Source organism: Myodes glareolus, chromosome 24 (assembly GCF_982192425.1).
Source record: "Myodes glareolus chromosome 24, mMyoGla1.1, whole genome shotgun sequence".
In the NCBI taxonomy this organism is placed as follows: domain Eukaryota; kingdom Metazoa; phylum Chordata; class Mammalia; order Rodentia; family Cricetidae; genus Myodes; species Myodes glareolus.
The window spans coordinates 30252447-30277142 of NC_142049.1; the positions used below are offsets into that span (position 1 = coordinate 30252447).

The 24696-nt window shown below is 47.7% G+C and overlaps 1 protein-coding gene across 3 annotated transcripts in view; it reads right to left on the minus strand.

The window, feature by feature from the left end:
- Pcsk6 (proprotein convertase subtilisin/kexin type 6) overlaps positions 1-24696 on the minus strand; it is a 181703-nt gene that overhangs the window by 57360 nt on the left and 99647 nt on the right. For all 3 annotated transcript variants that reach the window (XM_085682658.2, XM_085682657.2, XM_085682659.2), the window contains exons 9-13: positions 22827-22927; positions 17574-17677; positions 15977-16094; positions 7208-7396; positions 4013-4149 (exon numbers count right to left, since the gene is read on the minus strand). In XM_085682658.2, coding sequence (XP_085538784.1) covers positions 4013-4149; positions 7208-7396; positions 15977-16094; positions 17574-17677; positions 22827-22927 — 649 coding nt within the window. The remainder of the gene's footprint in view (positions 1-4012; positions 4150-7207; positions 7397-15976; positions 16095-17573; positions 17678-22826; positions 22928-24696) is intronic.

Sequence of the window (24696 nt, forward strand, 5' to 3'; positions counted from 1 at the left end):
AGTAGGAACCTGACTAAGACAGAGGCCATCCTGTTAAAGAGGCTCAGACAGGACAGCACTTAGGAAGCAGTGCCAAAGGCCTTCTTAGCTGCCCTAGACAGGGCAGGGATCACTGTTTTCTGCTCAAGACATGGAGTGATTATTGGCCCAGAGAGGTGAAGAGGTCGGCAGTGGTGGCACACGCCTATAATCCCAGTGCTTGGGAGGCAGAGGCAGGCAGATCTCTGTGAGTTCGAGGCTAGCCTGGTCTACAACAGGACAGGTTCCAAAGCTACAGAGAAACCCTGTCTTTGACCACACAAAGGAAACAGAGAGGTAAAGAGGCACGCCATCAACCTCCATGTGCCCATAGAACCAGCCTCATGGGCAAGCAGGCCAGTGGTCAAGCAGGCTGATGGGCTGGTACAGGGACAGGAACTCTATGGTGCCCAGAGTGGTCTGTGCTTCACTAGAAGGCTGGCATGGAAAAGCAACCTCCATTTTAGTGCTCTATTTTAATGGTAGGCCCATAGGTTTTGGGGATTATAAAAGAAACAATTTAAGAGCCTCTACTATGAAAATGGAAAAAGTCATTAAAATTTTATGCTTTCATATTTTTAGAATTTATCAATATTTTCTTATAATAGCTACTTTAAAGTCAGAAAGTAAACTGAGAGAATGCTCACAGATGACTTGCTCATTTAAAGTAAACCCTTTGGAAAAAGCACACACCTCTGCCCCCACCCCCAAAAACCAACAATACGACACCCTGAAGCTCTACTTTATAAAAGTTGAAGTGAAGACGAGAGGATATTAGATGTTCATAGGCCGATTGAGGAAGGTACGTGTCTTCATGGAAAAGGGACAGGAGCAAAGCAAACTTCAGGGCAATATTCCACACCACACTAAGATTCCAGCCCGGCCCATAGAACTATGGATCCACAGAGGACTGTGGGGGCAAAGTTAACTGGCCTCTGTGGAGGACTACAGGATGGTTACCCCAGCTTTGTTTCTTGGTCTAACTCCATCACCTAGATCAGTGCCTGGCCCCTAGTAGTTACCCAGTAAATATTTGTTAAATAGATTATTAATTAGGAACAGTTACAGAAAGCTGTGAAAATTATCAGAGATACAAACCATCCAAAACCAAAACTAAGAAAGCAAAAAACTCTAGGGGCTGGAAAGATGGCTCAGGAATGAAAGCATCTGCTGCTTTCTCAGAGCTCAGCTCCCAGCATCCATAGCTGGTGCTTGCAGCTGTCTGCAACTCCAGCTCCGGAGGATCCGATGCCCTCTTTTCACCTCCCAGGGCACCTGAACACACATGGCATACACTCACATAGGCATGTACACATATGCATACATGAATGTAAATCTTAACAACAACAAAAAAGAAAACTAGGTTTGGAGAGAGAGAGTTCAGTGGTTAAAATCACCGGCTGCTCTTCCAGAGGACCTGGATTCAATTCCTATCATCTATACAGTGGCTAACAAGCATCTGTAACTCCAGTTCCAGGGGAGCTAATACCTTCTGGCCTCCACTGGCACCAGGCATGCAAGTGTGGCACAGACAGACATGCAGGCAAAACACCCATACACATAAAATAAAAATTTAAGTTAAAAAAGAAAATACTGTTTCGCTTAGAGTAGCACCCAGAAGAACAAAATACTTAGCAATTAGTTAGTAGGACACGGCCTGCACACTGAACTAAAAGCAAAACATTGCTGGCTTTCGAAATAAAGCGAACGAAAGAGAAAGCACCCATGTTGATGGGCTAGGACAGTTACTACTTTTCTTTTACTTTTTTTTTTCAAGACAGGGTTTCTCTGTGTCTCCCTGGCTGTCCTAGAACTCCCTCTGTAGACCAGGCTGGCCTCACAGAGATCCACCTGCCTCAGCCTCCCAAGGGTTAAAGGTGAGCACCACCACTACCTGGCGAAGTTACTTTAAGATGGCCACATGTCTAAAATTATTTAACTGTTATGAAAGCTAATGTGAGAGAGAAAGAGAGAGAGAGACAGAGAGAAAGGAAATCCACAGGGCCATCCTAAAAGTCATACAAATTTACAAGTGATTCAAAACATCCAAAACAATTTTGAAAAATAACAGAGTGGGAAGACCGCAAATTTATAAAGCAATGCAATGCAACAGGAATTGGGAGTCGAGACTAAATCTTTGTACCAGGGATACTGACAACAGTGCCTGAACCACAGTACGGAGAAAGAAGACTCTTTAATAAACAGTGCTTAGAAAATGATGCCTTGTGCAAAAGGATGATCTGGCGCCTCTTCTCAGAACACATACATTGGTGTCTTATTATTGCTGCTATCAGACACCACGACCAAGGCAACTTATAAAAGAAAGTGTTTAATCTGGGGGCCTATCGTTTTAGAAGGTTAGACCATCACGGTGGTGAACATGGAAGCAGGATGGTAGCATGGCATCGGAGCATGGCACCGGAGCGGTAGCTGAGAGCTCACATCTTGATCCACAAGCATGAGGCAGAGTGAAAGTTAACTGGGAAAGGCATGGACTTTTGAAACCTCAAAGTCCACCTACTCCCAGTGACACACTTCCTCTAACAAGGCCACACCTCCAAATCCTTCCCCAACAATTCCACAAATTGGGGATCAAGGATTCAAACATATGAACTTAGAGGGGACATTCTCATTCAAACCATCACAACTAGCTAAAATGAACCCAATACCTAAATTAAACAGCCCAAATTACAAAATCCTTGAAGGGAACACAGGGATAAATTCTTGTGACACTGTGTCAGTGTATGCTGGTTTCAGCTTGACACAGAATAGAGCTACCCATCATGCTGTGGAGAATTTTCCTGATTAGTCCCATTCTTGGGCAAGTGGGCCTGGGCTGTATAAGAGGAAGCCAAGGGGAGCAAGCCAGTAAGCAACACTCTTCCATGGCTTCTGTTTTAGTTTCTACCTCTAGGTTTCTGCCTTGAGTTCCTGATCTGGCTTCCCTGGACTCTATCCAAAGCCCTTTCCTTCTCCAAACTGCTTTTGATCATGTACAGTGTTTATCACAGCAACAGAAAGCAAACTATGACAGCAACATATATATATATATATATATATATATATATATATATATATATATATATATCTATGATACCAAGAGAGCTGGGCCTCATTACAAAATTACAAAGTTCTGTACATGAAAAGATCCCATCACTCAAGTAACACACAACCCACGGGATGAGAAAAATATTTTTAAATCATACCCGTGATAAAAAAATCCTGCAACACAAAAACAAGGAACCCAATTTTAAAAATAGGCAAAGAACTTGAACAAACATCTCCCCAAAGAATATACACAAATGAACAACAAGAACATGAAAAGATATTTAACTTCCTTAGTCATCAGGGAGCTGCAAATCAAAACGGCAGCTACCACTTCACACCCACAAGATGGTTATTAGCACAGAGAAGTCAATAACAAGCGCTAGAGAGGGTGTGGAGGAGTCCAACTCCCTGGCACTGGCAAACGCTAAAACGGTGAAGTGTCAGGCCCAGCGATCCCACACCTAGGGTTAAAACTGGGGGAAATGGAAACCCATGTCAATGCACACGAATGTTCCTGCAAGTCCCATTCACAATGGCTAGATGGTGAAAATAATCCATGTTTCCATCAGCCAACGATAAACAGTATACTGTCCAAAGGAGTATTATTTGGTCAAGAAAGCAATGAAATCTGATATATACTATGCCATAGACTGACCCTGAAAATAAAGCTGAATGAAAGAACCCACACATCGTGAGCATTCATTCACAGGAAATGTCCAAATAGAAAAATTCAGAGACAAGAAGTACACTGAAGGTAGGCAGCGGGTAGTCAGGGGAAGGGATGGGAGCCGCTGCTGTACAGTACAGCATTTGCCTCTGAGGCAACAGTCATCACGAATGTACAGAAGTGACTGAACTTGAAAACGCTTATGACAAAGACCTACCAACAGGACTGCCATTCAGACTGACACGTGAAAGAGGCCATGAAACGCCGAGAGCCACTGACCTTGTTTCTCCGGGTTGCGGACCTGGGATGGGATATCCTGAATTTCCAAAGTCCATTCCCCTTCGGCTTTTTCTCCCCAGCAGTGGACAGTCATGAATTCCCAGTTGGTGAACCCCTCATTGGAGAAATCCAGCAATCTGCAATAGGAGACGCTGTGTTAGAAAGCGAAGGCCCTGTCTGCGGAGCCAGGCAGCTCAAGGGGGATGCTGACCCACCTGCCCGGGGGCAGGGGGCAGGGGTCAGCTCTCTTCCTTCCACCATGTGGGTTCCAGGGAATGAAGTTCAGGAGGGCTGGTGGGCAGGCGCCTTTGTCCACTGACTCTTATGGCTGGCTGTTTTCAAAGTCTTACAGCTGAGGCCCACAGCCATTACCTCACAGAACCTCTCTATATTTGGTGAGGCAGATCCACCTCAAGTGCCCAACAACAAACAGGGACTGTGTGTCCTCTGGGAGAGGCCTGGGGAGGAGGAAGATGAGGCTTTCTGCACACACTCAGGTGGTGCACTCTTTGGAGGTTTGATGGTCCCCCCCCCCCCCCGCCTTTTTTTTCCAGACTATACGGTCTTTCCTCAGCTGTTTCCACTGGCCCCTGAACCTTCAGCCTCCTCCATTTTTCTTACTTAGTTCAAACAGAAATAGAAGCAACTGTTGACACTAATTTCCTCTTCTTCCAATGCTGTGGGATTGAACCCAAACCCTGTAATGCTAGGCCAGCAGTCTACCACTGAACTTCACGGCCAGCCCTCTAAAACTAGGCATTTCTCTTTGGAGATAAGAGTTTGCACGCAGGAGCAGACTCCTGACGTCCGTCAGATCAAATAAGGACGTTCAATTCCATTCTGGCCTGGGGGCTCCTAGAACTCTAGAAACAACATGATGCCGTTCAAGTGAACATTCTTTTCAGGGGGGAACAGTTCTAAGAAACCGCCAAGGTCAAGGGTGACTTTCATACAAAGCCAAGTGGAACTTGACACACCAGAGCTAAAACAAGGGCAAACTGTCTTGTCGAATAGGAATGCCAACTTTCAATGTTAAAAGAAAGAAAGAAAGAAAGAAACCTGGCAAGCTTAAATGCCTGCAGAGTCCAGTAAGAAGTGAAGTAACGTAGAGAGAGTAACGGATTCCCAAACCACAATCTTGATAGCATGCACAGACTCTTGGCAAAACACCAAATTCCCAAGACTGCCAGGTGGCCCCGGGGCGACGCTTTCAAGTACTCGCAGGCACTCCTAGCAACCGGGGAGGTCCGAACAAACCCACAGGACCTGCTCCGGGTTGCAGGGAGCTCAGACACCTGGGCTGATACACAAGGATGATTGACAGGTCAGAGGGGAAGCAAGGCACAGTTGGCAGGAGGCCTGTTGGGTGCTGGAAGGTTCTCACAGGTCACAGGGCTGGATTGATTTCAGCGGGACATGAACAGGAGCCAAGCATTCTTATCTCCATTATCATATTTGATTCTTATAACATGTTTAATGTTTATGGATGAGTGGAAGGGCATATCCAGATGAGCAATAAAGAGAGGCCAAGTGCCTGGCTCCTGGGCTGCGCAGATGCTGGGGCATAAGTCTACCTCTCCGTGCTCCAAAAGCACACTGTATCTCTCCTGCCTACCACCTGCCCCCAGCCCCTCGCCACGAACCCCTTCCCCCCGTGGCCTTGAATATGCACACCAGTCTCTCAGGCAGGCTTTGCCCCTGGAGGTCACAAAGGGTCGCAAACTCTGATGCTTCCAGGTGTAGACACAGCTGGGAGGAGATGGAAGCCAGGCTCCCAGCATGGAGCAGGCAGCAAGGGGTGCCCCGAGGCAGACCTGCCCTCCACTAGACTGTGTTAGAGAGCGGGTTCAGAGAGGGTGAGCCTCCAAGACTAGCAAATGCTAGAAATGTAGCTCTTTAGACGAAATGTTTAAAATGTGGAAGCCAAATGCCTTCAAGCTTCAGCTTGCTGGCTGGCACCTTCCAATTGCGTGCCCCTGATGGACCCCCTTCCCCCCCCGTGCAGAGGTTGAGCAAGGATGAGTGTGGCTGAACACGGCTGAGGTGGCCTTCAGGAGAGGAGATGCCTCTACGCTGGCCTTCTGCTAGGAAAGTGGGAGCCGCTAGGGACTCTGGGAACCCATCCACCACAATTGCCGCCGCACTGACTCAACTGCACTGAGAACAAAGCTGATGCCAGGCCCGTGGCCCACTGCTCGCTGTCCCATCCGTGGACTGCTGACACTGGAAGCCACATAGAGGGGTGGAAGGCACGAAATGGACCTCTTCATCCTGGGACAGAGCTCCGGGAAACCCTTCATTGCTCTCCTACAGCTGTCTTACTTAAGAGAGCTTAAGGAAAATGGTGGATGCTGCCTGACTCGTGTGTGAGCATTTCCCATACAACCTGCTTCCCAATCTCCCAGGCTTCCTATACCCCAAGAAAGGGGTATGACAGACAGGGCACACCCAGGCACAGGTGCTTCCTCAAGGGCTAAGAGACACATGCAAGTTCCAGAAATACTGGTGTGGCTGTGAAAAACAAACAAAGCCCCTCTCTGTAGCTAGAAAATGAATATATGTGCCCTAGCCCTCCCCAAGTTCCTCCAGGTTCCTACAAATGTCCCTGCTCTATTTTCCTACAAGCCATTAAAGCCCATCCAAGCACTTGCCTTCATGTCATAAGGGTACATAAGACATTCAAGACATGACTGCACAGCACAGCCTTCCACAACCCTGCAGGAAGCGAGGAAGCTCCAGCAGTCCCAAACTGGAGCTCAAACCTTTGCAGAGGGGAGGCTGTGGAGAAGAGCCTGGGAACCTTCCCTGTACCTCAGCAGTCACTCCTGGCCCTTGGGAGTATTCCAGAACTGTGGGGATGCTCCCAGAGAAAAACAAACCTTGGGGTACCTCAGCTTTAGTGCCAACTGAACAGGATGGCCATGACCTTTAATGCATTTCAAGGAGCAATGGGGATGTAACGTGAATTCTACCCTCACCCCACCCCACCAACAGGCAACAACTCCTATCACTTCTTGAAGATTAAGGTTTCACAGGTCTGTTTTAAAGGCCCTGGACAGCTCTTCAGGGTTGTGGGTCCTGCCTGTGTAGACCCAGAGAGAATCCTCACTTCTCTGTTCAGGGGATCGTGCAGGGATTCAAAGAGAGCCCGCAGGGCCTTCGTGAGGAGAAAACCCTAAGAGAGTGTGGCCTTACCTTTTTGCCAAAAGTTGAGACTTGGTTCCAGAGGGAGAAATCAGGTGGATCTGGAGGTCTCCCCGGCGTGGGTGTGAGATAGAGATGCGGACTACCACGTGCTCCAGGTAGATCACCCGCTGGTCTGAGTGCTCCGCACAGGCATTGGTCAGGGCTGTGGTCCGCAGCACCTGCACTATGGGGATGCTCCTGAGGAGGAAAAACAGCACAGTGCTGGACACCTTCCTCACACAATGAGGGCCATGCGCTCCAGCGCCCTAGTCTGTTCCTTCCCTGCTGTGGCTTCTGGGTTCTGGGAGTCCCCAACAGGTCACAGAGGTCTCACTCTTGGGTGCTCCATTCTGGCCACTGCTCAGAAAACTTTATATTTCTAGAATTTGTTTATGGGTCTTCATGTACCCTTGGGGCCATTGTATCTGGCGACCTTCCCTTTGGTACCCAGGAGGTACCCCTCTTTAAATAGTATGGAGTCAACTCGCTGTCTCAAGAGCTTTCAGAAATACACGGCTTTATCCCTGGAGATAGCATTATGAATGATGACCAACCAGCACAGGCATTGGTTGGAAAGCTTATGAGGGTTAAATCATCCATTCAGGGAGAAGTAAGGACTGCACTCAATGTCACACGGCTACGGAGGCAAAGGTTCAATCTCTGTGCCATGTCTCCTTGGGTAGACTCACACTCAAAAGACCGAATGTGTGCGGCTGGTCTACTACCAGCTATCCTGCTGGAAGATTGCCAACGCATTGGCCCATGAAGAGAATGAATGATGGCCCTTTCACAGCCCAATGGCCCTTCTGTCACATGGAATGGAAGATGAGGGCAAGCACACCTCTCCATCTTCAGTCCCTCAAACCTGTGGCCCACAGGCTGCTTTGAGGGTTTATGTCTCGAAAAGTTGGGCCCCTCCCTACCAATTTGTAAACGGAATAAAGATGGCATTCTTTGGTAGAAACCCGATTGCCACCCAATTAGCACATGAGGATTTCCCTGCTACCTGGCCTGAGCTGGACTTATGATAGGAAGGCTTTTCCCTCTGTGCAGGGTTTCACTCTGGAGAGGCCTGGCACAAACGTGTGTTTGGAGTCTCTTAGGAATGGTATCTCTGGGCTCTACTGGCCCTGAGTCACAAGAAACCATTCAAAACAGCTAGGAAGAGTGACGTAATGCCCCCGAGACTCTGTAAAAATTTGAAAAACACACTTTGCATGTACCATAAATTGACTTAGAGGCTGTTTTTTTTTTTATCGCTTTCTTCGGGTTTTACTGTCTGGGTTTATTGGTCAGGGGCTCCAGGACTGTGGCAGCACATAGCAGAAAGTTCCAGAGAGACCCAGGCCTTGCAGGGCTCACATAGTGGACCCACGTACCCTACCAACTAGTGTTCACCTCCAGTACCTGGCCTATGTACTCAAAATGCAAACTGAATGTGTTGATGACAAGAGTCTCCTTAGCGAAGGTGGGCACATGGGGCCGCCACTGTCCCTCCAGGGCTTCGAAATGTGATGCCACGAGACCCAGGAGTGACCTCACTCTTAACCTTCTAACATCTCCCCAAGCAGAAAGCAACATCAAAGCAAATAAGATTCTGACCAATATTAAAGCCCTGTTCCCTTCCTCAGCCTTTTGCTAACTGTTGGAGACAACAGTGACCACCCTCTAGAAATAGACATGGAACCCTACTGAGGAAACCTGGATCCCAAGGATAAGGACACAAGATTTAAGTGAACAGAAACAAGGTTAAAAAAAAACAAACAAAAAACAGAGCTAAACACTCGTTCCCTGGCCAATGCCCACAGTCGCAGCTCAGGGCTCGATGCACCCAAGTCTAGAGGAGGAACTTATTTCATTCAGCTTCTCTTGTCTTAGTGTGAGCGCTAAGAGAGGAGTCTGGGCTGGTCTCCCCCTCGGGAACCACTCTACTGCTGTTTCAAGATGGCGGGCCGGTGGGCAGTTCAGCCCCTGCAGGAATTAATGGCGTCTCCTGTCTCGGTTTTCACAGCCAAGATATTAAGTTCCTCTGGGGTTGGGAACCAGCCTGCCCGGGGCACAAAACTAATTGTAACAATTAGTTTTTATGTGAAATCTCTTAACTGTGAAATCACTCAGCCACCAGGGCTGCTCATTCCTGCAAGTCCTAGGGAAAGGTTGGTACCCAGGACACTCCTCACTGCAAGGGCAAGATGTTGTCCTTCCTGGCCTTTATTTCTGCTGCTGTTGCTGAAGCAAATAACCTAACACCCCAGATAAGGGGCTTTTACATTTCTTAATGAAAGCAAAAAGGAGGCTTTGGAAATGGTCAAAACATCCGAGCTGCAATTGTCTTGGCTTTTGACAGAAACTCGAAGTCAGGAAGCCAAGTGCCAAAAGCCATTACTTGTAAGGTTCCCTTAACTCCAAGACAGAAACTAAGCGAGCTCATAAAAAGGAGAGAGCTTTAAAAAAAACCATGGGAATTACTCCCTGTTCTGCAGTCATTGCAAAGACAAGACAGAAAACATAAGTTAACTGTAAATTTACTTTTTTACCTTGGTTTTAAAATTCACAGGGTCTATGATTGTCACATTGTTCTTTAATAAGAAAAATTGACTTAGGAAGATCTTAAAGCTCCTGATGGCAAAGGCTGTCTGCACGTAAATTCTGAAGTTGTTGTTTTGTGTGCAGTCATCTTCCCAGAGTCCTGGAGGAACTCAATGAATTAAAGGAGCAGTCTCCGCTTAACTGAGGGACACTGGGGACTTGAATGAGATTCCCTAATGACACAGAAATGCCACTTCCCATTCCTCACCACCAGAAGTCCTCCTTGCATCCTTAAGACTCTAGACCTACTCCATTCCAAAAAGGCAGAGGGCTACCAGGTGGAAGCCATCATAACATAACATAACCTCCACCCACACCATGAATATGGTGGCTTCCTAGTTTTCCCCAATGTGTAAATATGTAGAAAAACTCCTAATTTTCTGGCACTTGTAACAATAATATTCAAGGTCAAAGATAAGTATCTTCAAGTAACTAAGCAGCAGGGACAATCAGAGGAAGGCAGACCCCTTTTAGAAACCTCTCCTGCTGGTTCTGTCTGACTCTCCACTTATTTTTCTGATCTAACCAAGAAGCTACTAGAAGCCATGATTTTTAGTTTCACGCTGAAGACTTCACTCCAGCTCTTGTAGTCTTGCATTGGCAGGCCAGCCCTCACTCAGCTCCTGCAGCCTTGCATTGGCAGGCCAGCCCTAACTCAGCTCCTGCATCCTTGCAGTGGCAGGTTAGTGCTGTCTTTCCACTTGGCAGAGCTGGGGGCAAGAACTGGAGCTCCTGTTTCTCATCAGCCAATTCTGAAATCATGTTGAGATACCCATGGCCATCAAGAGATGACAGAGATCTTCCCTCTGCTATATTTAGCATCTGCATGGGAAAGAAGGGGTAACTGATCCACTGGGGCCCATAGAGAAGAAGCTGACCCAGGGACTGTTTTCAGTGACCTTCCAAGAATCGTGAGTGGGTAGGTGGGAGTATTCACTAGAGTCTACACACTAAATCTGAGTATGGGGAAACATCTCAGTGAGCCACCTCCTAGATCTGTGTTCAAGAATTAATACCAACAGACTCATCCAAGGAAAGATCATTTTTCTAGTGACATATGATATACCACATGAGCGTGTATATTTTGGACTGGGGGAAAGTTGAGACAAGGTCATATGTAACTCAGGCTGGTCTTGAACCAACTACGTACAGGAGGATGACCTTGAACTCCTGATCTTCCAGCCTCCACCTCCTGAATGCTGGGATTATATATCCAACTAGATGAGATTACTTTTGATTAGTAAACCGTAACATGATATTTAGGCTAGAAATACAATTTAGCAACAAACATGAACCTATTCTACAATTAATTTAGACTAGTTTATCCATAACTCATCATCCTATAGAGCATACAATGTGTATTTGTGGCACACCCTTTTATTCTATGCCCAGTGCTAACAACAGTCTGATAGGAAGCTAAAACAGACATTAGAATCCACAGTCAGTTCTTATGGTTCAGATTATGAGTTTGCCTTTTTGCCTGCTCACTAGAAGTTATTTGTATACTCAGTTTTAAGACTCATGGCAGCTTTGTGGTCATCTGTGGACATGCACAGAACAGTGAAGTCTGAGTCACCCAGCACAGGCCCCAGCTGAGGTCAGGCCACGTGGTTTCTTGTTTCAGCTCTCACACTACACACAGGCTCCCATTTCATGCTTTCTGTAACAGTGGGCTTTCCATGTTCAAACTCTTGTTGGAGTTTTACTACTTTCAAGCCCTGATCCTAAACACCTCAAGCTCAGGGTGAGCTGCTTTTGGGTCCTCGAAGGCTATGGTGTGTCTTATAGGAAAACAGATGAACCGCATCCAATGCTGGCACTAGAGAAGGCATCAGAGGCTCCGAGTTCAATGTCAATGAATCAGCAACAGTCAATAAAAATGGCATCTTTAAACAGCAATGCAAACAATGAAGCTGTCACCCACTATGTGCCATCCACAGACATACAGAGAGTAACATACAAGCAGTCTGGTTTAATGAAATGCCAGAAATAATGAAATACAGAAAAGGTAGCAGGCTATTAACCTGGAGTCAGTTCCAGACAGACATCTACGAATTGATCATCTTCTGTATAGATCATCCTCAATGTCTATAGAAGGAGGGAGGGAGAGAGGAAGGAGGTGGGAGGGAGCTTGAAATAAAATAAGAAGCTTGAAATAAAAGATAGGTCGGTGGGAGCGAAATTCTGAATGGGAATCTTGAAAAGCGAAGAAAGATGCACAGGTACTCTCTTATCCTCTCTGCTGGCTTGGCTGGTTCTTGTTGTTGCCTCTCCACCCTCAAGTTGGGAGCCGTGGATGTCTGCGCCACGGAAGTCTGGGTGTTTTAAAATGCAGGGAAGTACTGGCCAGAAACACCTAGTGGATCAACTGTGATTTTAATAATTCAAAGGGATTATATGAAGCTTGTCTTTTTTTTTCCACTTGAATAGAAGCTATGAAAGAATTCATTTTACCCGCCTCTACACAGAGATTCAAAAGTCATTCTGCACAGGCAAAAGTCACTGCTTATAATCCTATGTGCCATTCCTTCATGGAAGAAAAGCTCTAAATAAATGAAAATTTCTTGTGCCCCCAAACAGGGAAGGATGCCTTGAACCTCCATTGTGTTTGGATATCACAGGAGCTGCTACCCAGGTCACGCTTAGGTTTTCATCCAATAAAACCCACAGGACACTTAAGCAGCCTCTATTTGTCCTTAGGTTCAAGGGATCGTACCTTGTTCTGGCATTTAGAGTTAGCATTGGCAGAATACTGTCCACGACAGTCTTGCACTGTGGGTCCTGCAGAGGAAGCCTTGGCTTTAGCCATGTGTATTGTGGGTTCTTCAGGGGACACTGGACTGTAGCGCTTACTCAGCAAAGTCCGGTAAGGGCAGAGGTCCTGCTCCTTTGGTTGCCACCTAAGACATTCTTCCTGTCATCCTCTTCCCTGATGGGTTCCCTGTGCTAACCTGAGGAGCATCTATGTGAAGTCAAGTGTCCCTAAACGTTCAGTGTCCGGACTGTAAATGCCCTGGGCCCCTGCTGGCCAGTCCTTCTCCACACCAGGGATGTCTTTTCACCAGATTTCAGAGAACCAAGGGTAGCTTTCTCCTGGAGAGGGAGGTGAGGTCCTGCATGTGCTGTGACTGTCATCATAGGTGAAGTCACATGTTCCAGCCCTTCCCACTCGTGGCTGTTGGCTTTTCTGTTCCCGCCAGCCTGGACTAAGCATTCAGGGGCTGTGGCACACCAGCAGGGCAGCACAGGAGTAAGCCGAGCAATAGAGGGATGCCTGGGGTCAGAGTGCCAGTGTCATGTGGTCCTTTGGGCCTAGTGACATGATGCCAGTTTCTAAGCAAGGCTGGGTGATCAAGAAGGCTCTGTAGTAAGGGGAGTCCTTGTCAGTGAGGTTCTGTCTCTCTGAGTCCCAGGACCTACCCTGTTCAGGAGAGGGATGTATCCCACTCAGGGGTTGCTGTCCTATACGACCAAAGGGATGGGTGCCCCAATAATACCCTAGCCACTCTGACCCAGGACCCCCTACAACATCACCATAGACAAAACAGATGGAGCCACAATGCCTTCCAGATCCTGGACTGAAAGTCTAGTAAATATAGTGCTGGGACCTTTGGTCACAACAGGGTAGCCTTTCCTTTCATCAAGGGGAACGGCAGGTAAACATGCCCTACGCAATATACAGTTATACCTACAGATATTCTCACCCCACCACTCATCTCACCCTCTCCCGTTCTCTCTACCCCACCTTGCTCTCTTTGTCTAGCCATGGGAAGCAGCGGAAGCCAGATTTAAGACATAAAGACCTAGGGCTCCATCCAGAAAAGAACTCAGAAGGAGACAGAATGGTCAATGGGTCTGAGCGGCAGCGAGAGGGAGAAGCAGAAATAGGGGGAAATTCCTGTCCATTTAAAGTCAGGTCCATTTAAAGCCAGGTGACCTCAGCTGAGCAAAGCTGGGGGTGAGAAGCATGAGGCCGAGAGATGGGAGATCGGGTCAGTAGCCTGGTGCAGATGGCTGGACCCCTCCTGTAGCCTGCTCATAGAGCTTTATCTCCGCAGGAAGTGAGACACACTGACAGAGAGGGGCTAGCTGTTCCCTCTGAAGGCCCTTGTGTCCTTAGGCGAAGCTGGACAAGTGGTCTGAGACAGGAGGTTAGCTGAAAATTCCAGACAGAGTCAGAAACAGCAAAGGGGGAAGAGGATTTTTCCTTTAGAAACAGAAGTCCGATTCTTGCCCCCTTTTGGAGTTGGTAGGGTCCTTACTTTCCTCAAAGGATAGGAACAATGTCATACTGTATGTTAGCGTGGGTTCCCTCAACCTATGCTGTCTAGACTCTGTGTGCTTTTACTCAAAAAAACAAAATAAAATAAAAATAAAAACAAGCACTCGCCACCTAGGCACCACTCGATCATCTTAAACAGATTTCTGGCAGGAAAAGAATGCTTCATTCAGGAGACGCCCTGACTGGGAAGCTGGGCGGGAGGGGACCACAGCAAGAGATGGGCTGGCCTAACCTGTGTTTCAGGCAGCTCCCAGCAGACAAAGTCAGCATAGGCAAAGGCCCTCTTTAACTCACAGCAGCCCCCTCCTACTTAGATTTAGCACAAAAGCTTTCTAGAGGAAATGAGGTCTTAAGAAGTCAATGGTGAGGCCTGCGTGTTGGCTGGTAGACCTGTCTGGTCGTAGAGCGATGGGCCCAGTGGTCAGTGGGTACAATTAGCCACAGGGTGGAAACATGCTTTGGAAGGTCCTTCAGTGGCTATTCATCCTGTAAATACTTTCTGAACTCCCTCAGTTTTCAAGGCACGCGCAAGAAACACAGCTCTCAGTATTTTGAGGTGTACATGTTCATAAAGAAGAGAACTCAAAGACGAGGTCTGTATTTGTAGATAAAACAGTGTGTCCTACGCCCTCTCCTCTGTCCCCTGTGGTGTGTGTGTGTGTGTGTGTGTGCGTGCGCGCACGCACGTGTGCATACACATACACACACGTGGAAGCCAGAGGTTGACTTAGATGTCTTCCATTATTGCTCTCTTCTTTATCTTTTGAGTAATCTCTCATTAAGGCCAGAGCTCACTGGTTGCCTGGACTAGCTGGCCAGTCATTTCCGAGGATCCCTTTGGCTCCACCTGCCAGTGCTGAGGTTATAGTGAGGTTATAGGCGTGTGCTGCCCACGACCAGATCACGTGGCTCTGTCTGCATGCCTCTGCATCAGGCGCTTTACTGACTGAGCTGTCCCTGGCCCCTGTTTTTTGGGGTTTTCATTTTTTAGTGCTGGGGATGGACCAATGGCTTAACACATGGTAGAGAGGTGTTCAACTGGAGTCACATCCCCAGCCCTGCTAATTACTTCATCAAGTCTCATTCAAGCACACATTTCCCAAAGGTAACAAAACACCGTGTTCACATTCTTAGAAAGCACAGCCGCAATGACACAAATTCAGGATAATCTGATTTTCGAATGGAGTAGGCTTCTTCCCATCTGATTTATGTTACAGTTCATTTTTGTTGTTTTCTTAAAAAAAAAGAATCATAACCAACACATGTAACTGGTTTAAAAACACTTCCTCCACAGGATGGCACAGAAAAAGAGATGAAGCCAGGGTCCTACAGCCTGCTCAGGGCCTGTTTAAACATTCCAGTGCTTAAGCCTTAGGAAGGATTATAGGGATGGATAAAAACAATGCAGAGATGTTGTGTGGTCCATGAGCCCCTGTACTCCAGCCTGCTACTGAGGAGGGGCAGATCCTGGGGCTCTAGGGCCAATGGGGCTGGGTTATAACTATGGTGCCAACCTCTATCAGGTAGAACAGAAAGAATCCTGTGACTGCTACTCTTGTATTCCCATGGGCAAAATAAATCCCAGTCTCACTGGCCATGCTAAACATATGGATGCAACTTTCCAATAACAGGCCAAGAAATTCAGGCTGAGAAATAGATCCCCTACACTGGTATTATCTGCCACAAAAGGACAGGAGGCCTCTAAACAGTAGTACATCTAGAAGTGCATCTCCTCCTAGCTGTCCAATATGTAAGAGAAAACTCGGGCATACAGAGATGGGCACTACCCATGTGATCCTTCCTGCCTGGGTGCATAGAGATGCAGGGTTGAACACCTTCCCTCCCACCCGTGCTGCACAGCCAGGTCTCAGGCACCTTAGAAATCACCGGGGTCAGAGTAGACTTACCTGGGCCTTTTGTCTGCAGTGGCCACGCATACGTGCTGGGCTGGCACTGCTGTCCACTTCCTTGCCTCCAGGACGAGAGCTTCGGCATCCACCAAGCCGAATCCATAGAGATGGCTAACTGAAAAAACAGGGCCTTCAGAGCCAGCTCTTCCTGCCTCCCCCAGCAAGGAAGCTACCCCCATTCTATGGCTCTCAGGAGTACACAGCAGCTCTGCCACCTCAAGGTCACTCCAAGGTGCTGACACGTTCTCCTGGTAGCTGGTTAGGGGTCCAGCCTCATTACCCTCTGAACTGAACTCTTTCAGCTCAGGAAGGATGGCTGGGACATGTGTCCCACTTTGGGACAGACTCCAGAACTTTCTTTTGAGAGGACAAGGTCATGTTTCTTTCTGTTAGGAGGACCTGCCAACAAGGAAACTCAGAGTAGACAAGAGAAACCAACCCGAAAGTCTCAGAGTCCAGGGTGCTGGTATTGGGCACCTGCCAGGCCTACACAAGGCCCTGGGTATGAGTGTCAGGACACATCCCCTAAAAATCCAGGCACATGACTGTGATGTGCATCAAATACCATAAAAACAAGGCCAACTGTTGTTTCAAATATAATTTCCTTTTGCTACTGTCAGGGTTCTTAGGACAACAGCACACTGTCAGGCGTGCCTGTCGGTCGGGCTGGCTGGATCCAGGATGAGACTTGGCCAAGAGAGAAAGTTTCAAAGCTTAGTTTCAGGGCAAGGTCAAGACCTGATACAATCTATTTTTCTTTTTGATTAGACCAAGATGGACACGGAGGGCAATGTTACGGGACACCACTGTCAACTGCAAACAAAGATCTAAGAGGCTCGGTCAATAACCTCTTTATTCCAAAGAGTGGCCCTTGTTACTCACAGTTGCAAGGCTTGACCTATATGTACAGAGAGTGACAGCAGGCTTGAAGTCTCAGGAGTCGGACCTGAGCTTCAGCACAGGGGGCAAGTTTTCTCTAAGACATCACGGCCAACAGGAATGTTTTCCAAGTACTTCCTGTCAACTTCCTTCTCAGAGGCCCCAAATATCTGGGCTGACTGTCCTGATCATGGCGCCGTGTTCCCGCACTGTGTCTGAGCTGGGGACGGAGGACCCATGTGCCATCAGTTCCTTCTATAACATCGGGGCTGACTGGCAGCAGGTTTAGAGATCAGAAGTAAATCACAGGGCTATCTCAATGTCCTTTTTGTACAGATGGGAAAACTGAAGGTGAGAACCGAAAGGGCGGAGTCCGACTGTGGATTCATGGTCCTTGCACGGCAGTCTCCCAGGATTGTAGGCATGTGCCTCCATGACTGGCTCGAACATGGCCTTGTACATCACATTTCTTTGTGAGAAACAAAAATCAAGGAGCAGACTGAAACAGGACTATGAGACAAACCCTCGACACGGCAAAGGTTGTGGCATTTAGAGATCTGGACTCTGAGACCTTTCAAGCCAGTGTGTGCTCTGGGAAACGATCCTTACATCACTGCAAGGTATTTTAAATTTCTAAACCATATAGTCAGTGATAACAGTGGATGCTATTTGGGTGACCAGAGCACCTCTCCCAGCCCGCCAGGAGCGCCCGCACCTTTATGCCCAGCACCATTGACTTTCCAGTCGTTCGCCTTCAGATGAGCTGGCCGTGAGGTCTTCACGAGCAGGTGCTGCACATCCCTCCAGGTTAACTGGTTGCTGCAATGACATAATAGAGGCCATTGAAGTCAGTGCTGTTAGCCAGGGAGGCCGCTCCGGGGAGGGACGGGCTGTCAGCCCAAGGCTCAGCTTGCAAACCTCCACAAGGGTTCACTTTGCAGCAACTGAACCCTAGGCTGAAAGAGTTCAAAGGATCTAAAAATCTACAGGCAGAAGAGACTGCCCGGCTGCCAAATCCACTTGAGTTTGTAACGGGCCTTTTGGAAGTGGAGAAAAGAAAACCTTTAATGTCACTGAAAATGCTTATCAAGTAGATGGAGGAGCTCTCTGTCATGATGTACAGGGTGTGCTAAGCTGGGCTCTGACCCAAGGGAACCACAGGCTGCAGACTGTAGGAATTCTAAATTTACATTTCCCTTCACTGGACATACAAACATGCCATCCAAGAACACATCCCTCCTTCCCCAATGTCAATCACAGACCACATTTCTTAGGTTTTGGATTTTAAACACCTCTGAAATCAGGCCCTTTTGTCTGTTCTAATTGCTCTGCCTCCAGCAACAAGCCCGTGTTACAGTGTCTGGGAGTGCTGAGTTTGGTGCTGGCTATTCTTATTGTCGCTTTCAAGCTGAAATACCTTTTAGGATAAAAGAACATCACACTAGTTGTACAACATCTAAGAAATATGAAAGCATCAGTATTAGCAGCACGGAGCACTTTATATTCTGCAGAGTCCCGGGTTTGGTGAAAATGGTGCCTTTCATACTATCACCAGGTAGAGAAAAGCAGAAAACAAAACCCCCATTCCTGCCTTCTCTTCTGCATTAGTTATCACAGAATGTGGATATCTGAATATGTAAGCCCTCTACAGGGGTGTTTTAAATGCAACAACTACATCAGACTCATCCAGAGTAGGAATGAATCTATCTATCTATCTATCTATCTATCTATCTATCTATCTATCTATCTATCTATCTATCTATCTATCTATCTCTTTTTAAAAGAAAATGTTCTTTTTTCATTTTTACATAACAATCCAGTTCCTGCTCCCTCCCCTCCACCCCTTCCCTCTACCTAGCTCCCCACTCTACCCCCCCATTCATTCTTTGGGGAAGGTCCAAGGTCCTCCCTACTATATCTAGGCTGAGCAAGATAGCCATCCAATGAGAAAAGGTTCCAAAAAAGCAAGAACAAGCAGTAGGGATAAATCCTTGTGCCAATGCCAGTGGCCCCGCAGTCTGAGGAATATAATTTTTGCAATGTGAAACTAACAGCTGAGTGGAAAGCTCATGGTTCTACCCACAGTCCCACCAAGAAATATCTGTCAATGTTTTATTAAACGAGTCTGTATCTCAGTTACCTCTCAATCAGAAAAACAGCCAAAGACAAATGAGCATCCTTCTTACTCCCTTCAAAAAATAATTCCTTTGCATTTTGTCTTTTCAGGACTTGTTGAAATGAAGGTTACCAGGATAGTCCTTAGTACTGTCCAGGAGCTTGTTGACCTCATGATGTAAACGATCTGGGTATGTCAGTGCGGCTAATACAAGGATGCCGAAGCCAGACTTCTGGAAATTTAGCACCAAGATCCCAGAAAGCCATGAGCCTCTGGGAAAAGACTCTGTCCAGAAAGGGAGACTATAGAAACCATTACCCATTTATTTGCATTTGTTTTATGCTGAATTTCTTTCCATGAGTTTTTATTTCTTCGGGGATATCTTCCCCCTAAGTATCTTCTTCCAGCTTAGGCACTGTTTCCTTATGGTGAGAATCGTTTCCATGTGGCAGAGAAGCCCAAGGAGAGGCTGATGCAACCCTGTGCTCTGTGAGTGCAGTGTGTGGAGCATCATGGGCACTTGGCTCACCCGGAGAGTACGCAGCTGAGGCTCTAAGTTCAGCATGTTAATTGCACGTTAACTCTAAGTTGCATGCATTGTTACACATGTGTGGCGAAACCTCAGCTTGCCTTTTGGGGCCACCAATCTTGTGACCAGCCCCACTGGCTAGCCCAGTCACATATACCAACTCTGCTACCAACAGCATGGGGACACACACCGCTTCTGGCTACCAACAGCATGGGGACACACACCGCTTCTGTGAGGTGACACCAACTCTGCTACCAACACCATGGGGACACACACCGCTTCTGGGAAGTGACATCTTTCAGATACAAGAGGGCTTTTAAAAGATGGACATCATTATAAGCCTGGCACTTCGGTTTTTGCATGTGAGCCCCTCAACTCACATGAATCTCTGGGATCTTCTGCATCACAGGAATTGCAAACCATGTTCACAGGTCACTCGTGCTGCTGCCAGCCAAGAAGGTGGTAGAAACCATCTCATCAGGAGGAAGCAAACCTTTCTTCCCTCCTTTCCTGTGCAGGGATTGAACCTGGGCCTCAGTCACTCTACCTCTAAACTACAGCCCTAGTCCCAAAATGCTTTTCAGTGGAAACAGAGGTGGGCGGCATATCTGGAGTCTGTAGCAAACTTGGAATTCATAGGTTGCCTGTCTGCGCCATTCTTATCACTTGTTGTGCGTGGGTCCTCCCATCCCCACTGGGAATATCTTTCTCGACAACCGTGCTAATGCTGTGACCCTTTAATGCAGTTCCTCATGCTGTGGTGACCCCCAACTATAAAATTATTTTGCTTCTACTTCATAACTATAATTTCTGCTACTGTCATGAATCATAATTTAAAGTTCTGACATGTGACCCGTGGGGGTTGTGACCCACATGTTGAAAACTACTGCCCGAGCCTGCTGGACACTGTAGACTCTCAGTGCCCTAAACTCAACCAGAGTCACTAGACACCATGTGGTCCTTCCTGAACCAATCCTAACCCCAGGAAGTTCTAAGTGGGTTCTCTCTTTAGTGGGCTTGCTGGAATTGCACCCGCAACCCCTCTGTATTGGCTCCCACAGGCCCATAGGCAAGCTTACTGGGACACCTGATCATGAAGCCGGGCGTGTTTTCTATTTTGGTCTGACTAACAAAATTCCTTGCATGTTTCCAATAAGGAATGCAGGAAAACAGAGAGTGATGAATTGCTAAGGAAGACAATGCAACTTTTCCACACAAGGAACTGATGATGGCAGAGCCCCAGGACACAGAAGCTAACATTCTGGTTTTGGCCTGAAATTTGAAAATATTTAGCTGCTTTTGTTAAACTGGTAGCATCTGAGTGTTTTTGGTCTTTAGCTCTGTAGAAATCAGTAGCAAGCAGACACAATTTCAAGGATTGACACATCTCAAATATTCTCTCGGCTAAAACCTCATCTTGAACAAAGAATTACTGCAAATGCCTGGTCCCTCTGTGACAACTGATGTCTAAACTGTTTCTGACTGCACAATTGTACATGGAGTGTTTTTGTTTGGATGGGGAATGTCCCCGATGGGCTCCCAAGTTTGAATACTTGGTTTCTGGCGGATGGCATCGATTGTTGGGGAAGGTTGTAGAACCTCACATAGGGTGACCCCACCAGCAGGAAAGGGGTCACAGGAGGTTGTGGGGGTGGACCTTGAAGGTGGTAGCTTAGGCCTGGTCTAAAAGTGTTCCTTGATTTGCTAAGGATGCCTTAGTTAGTAAGGATGTCTCAGTTAGGGTTTCTATTGCTGTGAAGAGACACCATGAGGACAGCAACTCTTATTAAAGTAAACATTTCATTGTGGTGGTTTGTTGAAGTTCAGAATTTCAGTCCCTATTGTCATGGTGGGACAGGGTGACACGCAGGTAGACATGGCGCTGGAGAGGAAGTTGAGTGTCCTACATCTTGGCTTACAGGCAACAGGAAGTGGTCTGTCTCACTGGGAGGAGCTTGAGCAAAGGAAACTTCACAGCCCACCTCTACAGTGACACACTTCCTCCAACAAGGCCACAGCTATTCCAGCAAAGCCACACCTCCTAATAGTGCCACTCCCTTTGGGGGCCATTTTCTTTCAAACTACCTTGGCCAAGAAGTAACAAGCTGTGCCACGGGCTGTTGCCACCACGGACAGAGCCTAAGTCTCCATGCCTTTTCCACCACGATGGACTGTATCTCTCCAAACTAAAGGCCAAGAGTGAACTTCCTGTCACACTGCTGAGAAGGTGACTCATTCACGCAATTAACCCTCTTCTGTCTGACCTGTTCACATTTTGTAACTCTAGGATTTGTGGGACTTAGACAGGCAAAGGGGAACTTTGTCACTGTCAGATAGAGAGAAGATGTGACAGTTTGGGTGCATGGTTATGAGTGGAGATCTCTGGCCCAGGCGCCTCCCGGGGTCCTACAAAGGAGAAGAGACAGCAGGCTTTACAAAGAGAAGAAACCACTCAGAGAATAGCCTAAAAAGGAAGGAAATTCTGACAAGGACTACAACACAGACATGTGTGTTTACCCATAACATTATATTAATAAAACACACCAACCCCAAAGGGCAGAATAGGCAGGACATCCCTATCCAAAATGCAAAAAGGTATCACAGATTTTGAACTTTTGGAGTATCTGCATAGACTTAATAAGTTTAACATCTTAAATCTGAAAATCTAAAATCCAAAACTCTTCCAGACTTTAAACACTCTGAACATAATATCAGCACTAAAAACCTTTCAGGTTTTGGAGCACTTTGGATCTGGCGCTTTAGGATTGGGGGTGCTTGGTGTGAACTGTATGGTTCTGTTATGTGAGGTACTTAGACCCATCAAGTTCAAAGATAGGAAGCAGCATGGTGGTTCTCAGTGACTGAGAGAGAGGGGGTGTTATGCGCTGGACCATGGCACATGCTAAAGTCCTAAGCCCTGCTCCTCAGAATGTGACTGTATTTCAAAACAGGGCTTACCGAAAGAAAATTCAGGTAAATGAGGCTATCAGCATGTGCCAGCTGGAGGTGGCCAATTGCCAGTCAAGGAGATGCCAACCCTGCTGTTGCCTCAATCCAGGCAGGGACTTTGAGGTCATGCATTCCTATTGTATGAGCAACTTTTTACGGCAGCCTGGGCAGATCAATACAGAGAGTTAATGTTTAATGGGAACAAAACCTCAGTTTGGGAAGATGACAAAATTCCGGTGATGTGACAGTGATGGGCACATGGCAATGACAATGGGAACACACAGCTGAGCTTGTCATTTAAACCCCCCAGGACGCTAGGTCTCAGGTTAGGTGTGTCCCGCCAGCCTATAAACAGAAGGAAGGTCGAAACTTACTTTGCTTCCAGAGCCAAGGCAATGATGCCAGCCACCATGGGGGCTGAGACTGAGGTCCCAGTGTGACCATCGGTGCAGCGCTGACGCAGATCCGTGGTGACCTGCATGAGAGGGTGGCATGTGAAGCAGGGCCGTGGATAGAGGCTGGCTCCCCCTGAGAGAACCGAGGCACTTGCAGGCTGCCAAGTAGAGAGAGTGATCCTGGGTGCCAGCGGCAGAAAGGGCATGCTGTCTTGCTCTTCTGGCTTTGCACTCAGGAGCAAAACTGTAGATGTTCACTATAGATCAGGCTAATCCCAGAGTGTCACAGCAGGGAAAATAAGCATCTAGAAACACTGGGTGTGCTTTCATGAGGGATCAGCTCAGCGGGCTCCTGAAGACCACAGAAGTCAGTGCAGACAAATGGTAAGGCAAGATAAAATGGACTCTCTGCTGACCTATCTTTCTGTAGGGCTCCATACTCCTACCCCTAAAATGCATGAAACTGCAGAGCTAAACTCAGTGACTCTGGACTTGAGGGGAGCAGAAAACTTCTGGTCAGGAAATGCTCAGGAGCCCAGATAGTCTTTCTACCTTTAGCTGCAAGGCAAGGACTGGGAGGGTTGGATCTGGACACCCTCCCTGGGGAACTCAAATGCTCTTGTCATCACAAGGCTTGCTGAGCAGGACAAAAAGGCTGCTGGTCTTTTGGGGAAGGTGAGGCTGGCTCTGCCAGCTGGGGCTTTGCCTATCCTCCCCTGAGGCGATGAGGGTGGGACACGAACTTAGAACCTCACAACTGCCCAACCTGACATGCGCATCCCCTAGGAGGTCACATGAAGAGGCTGAGATCAACACTTGATTCCGGTTGTGTTGGGTAGGAGCATGGCCCCTGTGACTTGTGCTCCTGGTTTTAATTCTCTGCCCTCTGCAAATGGAATCAAGGCTGCTAACCTTAAATCTGAGAGGCTTCTGGATTATCCAGCTGGGCCTGATAGAATCAGAAGGCTTTAGAGGTAGGAGGGAAGGCAGAAAAACCTGTTGGAAAGGTGAGGCATGAGAAGACTCCAGCCATCACGGCTGGCTTTGAAGAGCGAGCTGGAGAGACCGACACCAAGTGTGTAGGGAAGAGGGGCTTTAAAAACAAGAATGTCCATCACCTAACAGCTCACAAGGGAACGGGGACCTCAGTCCTACTGCCAGGGAGTTGAAACACATCTAGGCTACATAAGCGAAGACCTCCCCAGAGATGCCAGGAGGCCAGAGAGCCCTTCTGACATGCTGACTTCAGTCTGTGCATCTGGAGCTGAGAGTCAGGGAGGTGGCAGGACTTCTGAGCTGCAAAGTGGGGAGAAGCCAGTCGGCACCCGCCCGAGGATGCTAAGTTTATGATGACTCATAGGGCAACGACAGGAAAGGAGCTCACCCGGGAAGCTCATGCAGCCATTTTATGGAACCCCTGAGGATGAATTTCTCCAGCATTAAAGGTCGGATCTTTCCACACAGAGGTGTCCTCTGGTCAGTGAGGCTCACGACCCCCCAGGGGAGGGGTATCTAGCCTGGGTCATATGTTCACGGGAGGATCTGATGGGTAATTTTACCAGAAACCAGCTTCCTCGCTGCAACTCAATAGGACAAAAGCACCCCAAGGAAGCGTGAAGGGTCAGCCCAGGAAGGGCTTCTGTGACCCCAGCCCTTCTGTTGCTCCACACAGGTCAGCAGGGCATCAACTCCTGCCCTGGCTTGGTAAATAGCCTTTGGGTGGGAACTGTGAGCAATCAAGGCCCAGGGTTGGCCCTCCAGGGGCAGAATGGGGGATTTAGGGAGGGAACAGAGACAAACCTGTGAGGGAACAGAACAAAGGTGGGCAGAGCCCTCCCACATCTGAGGG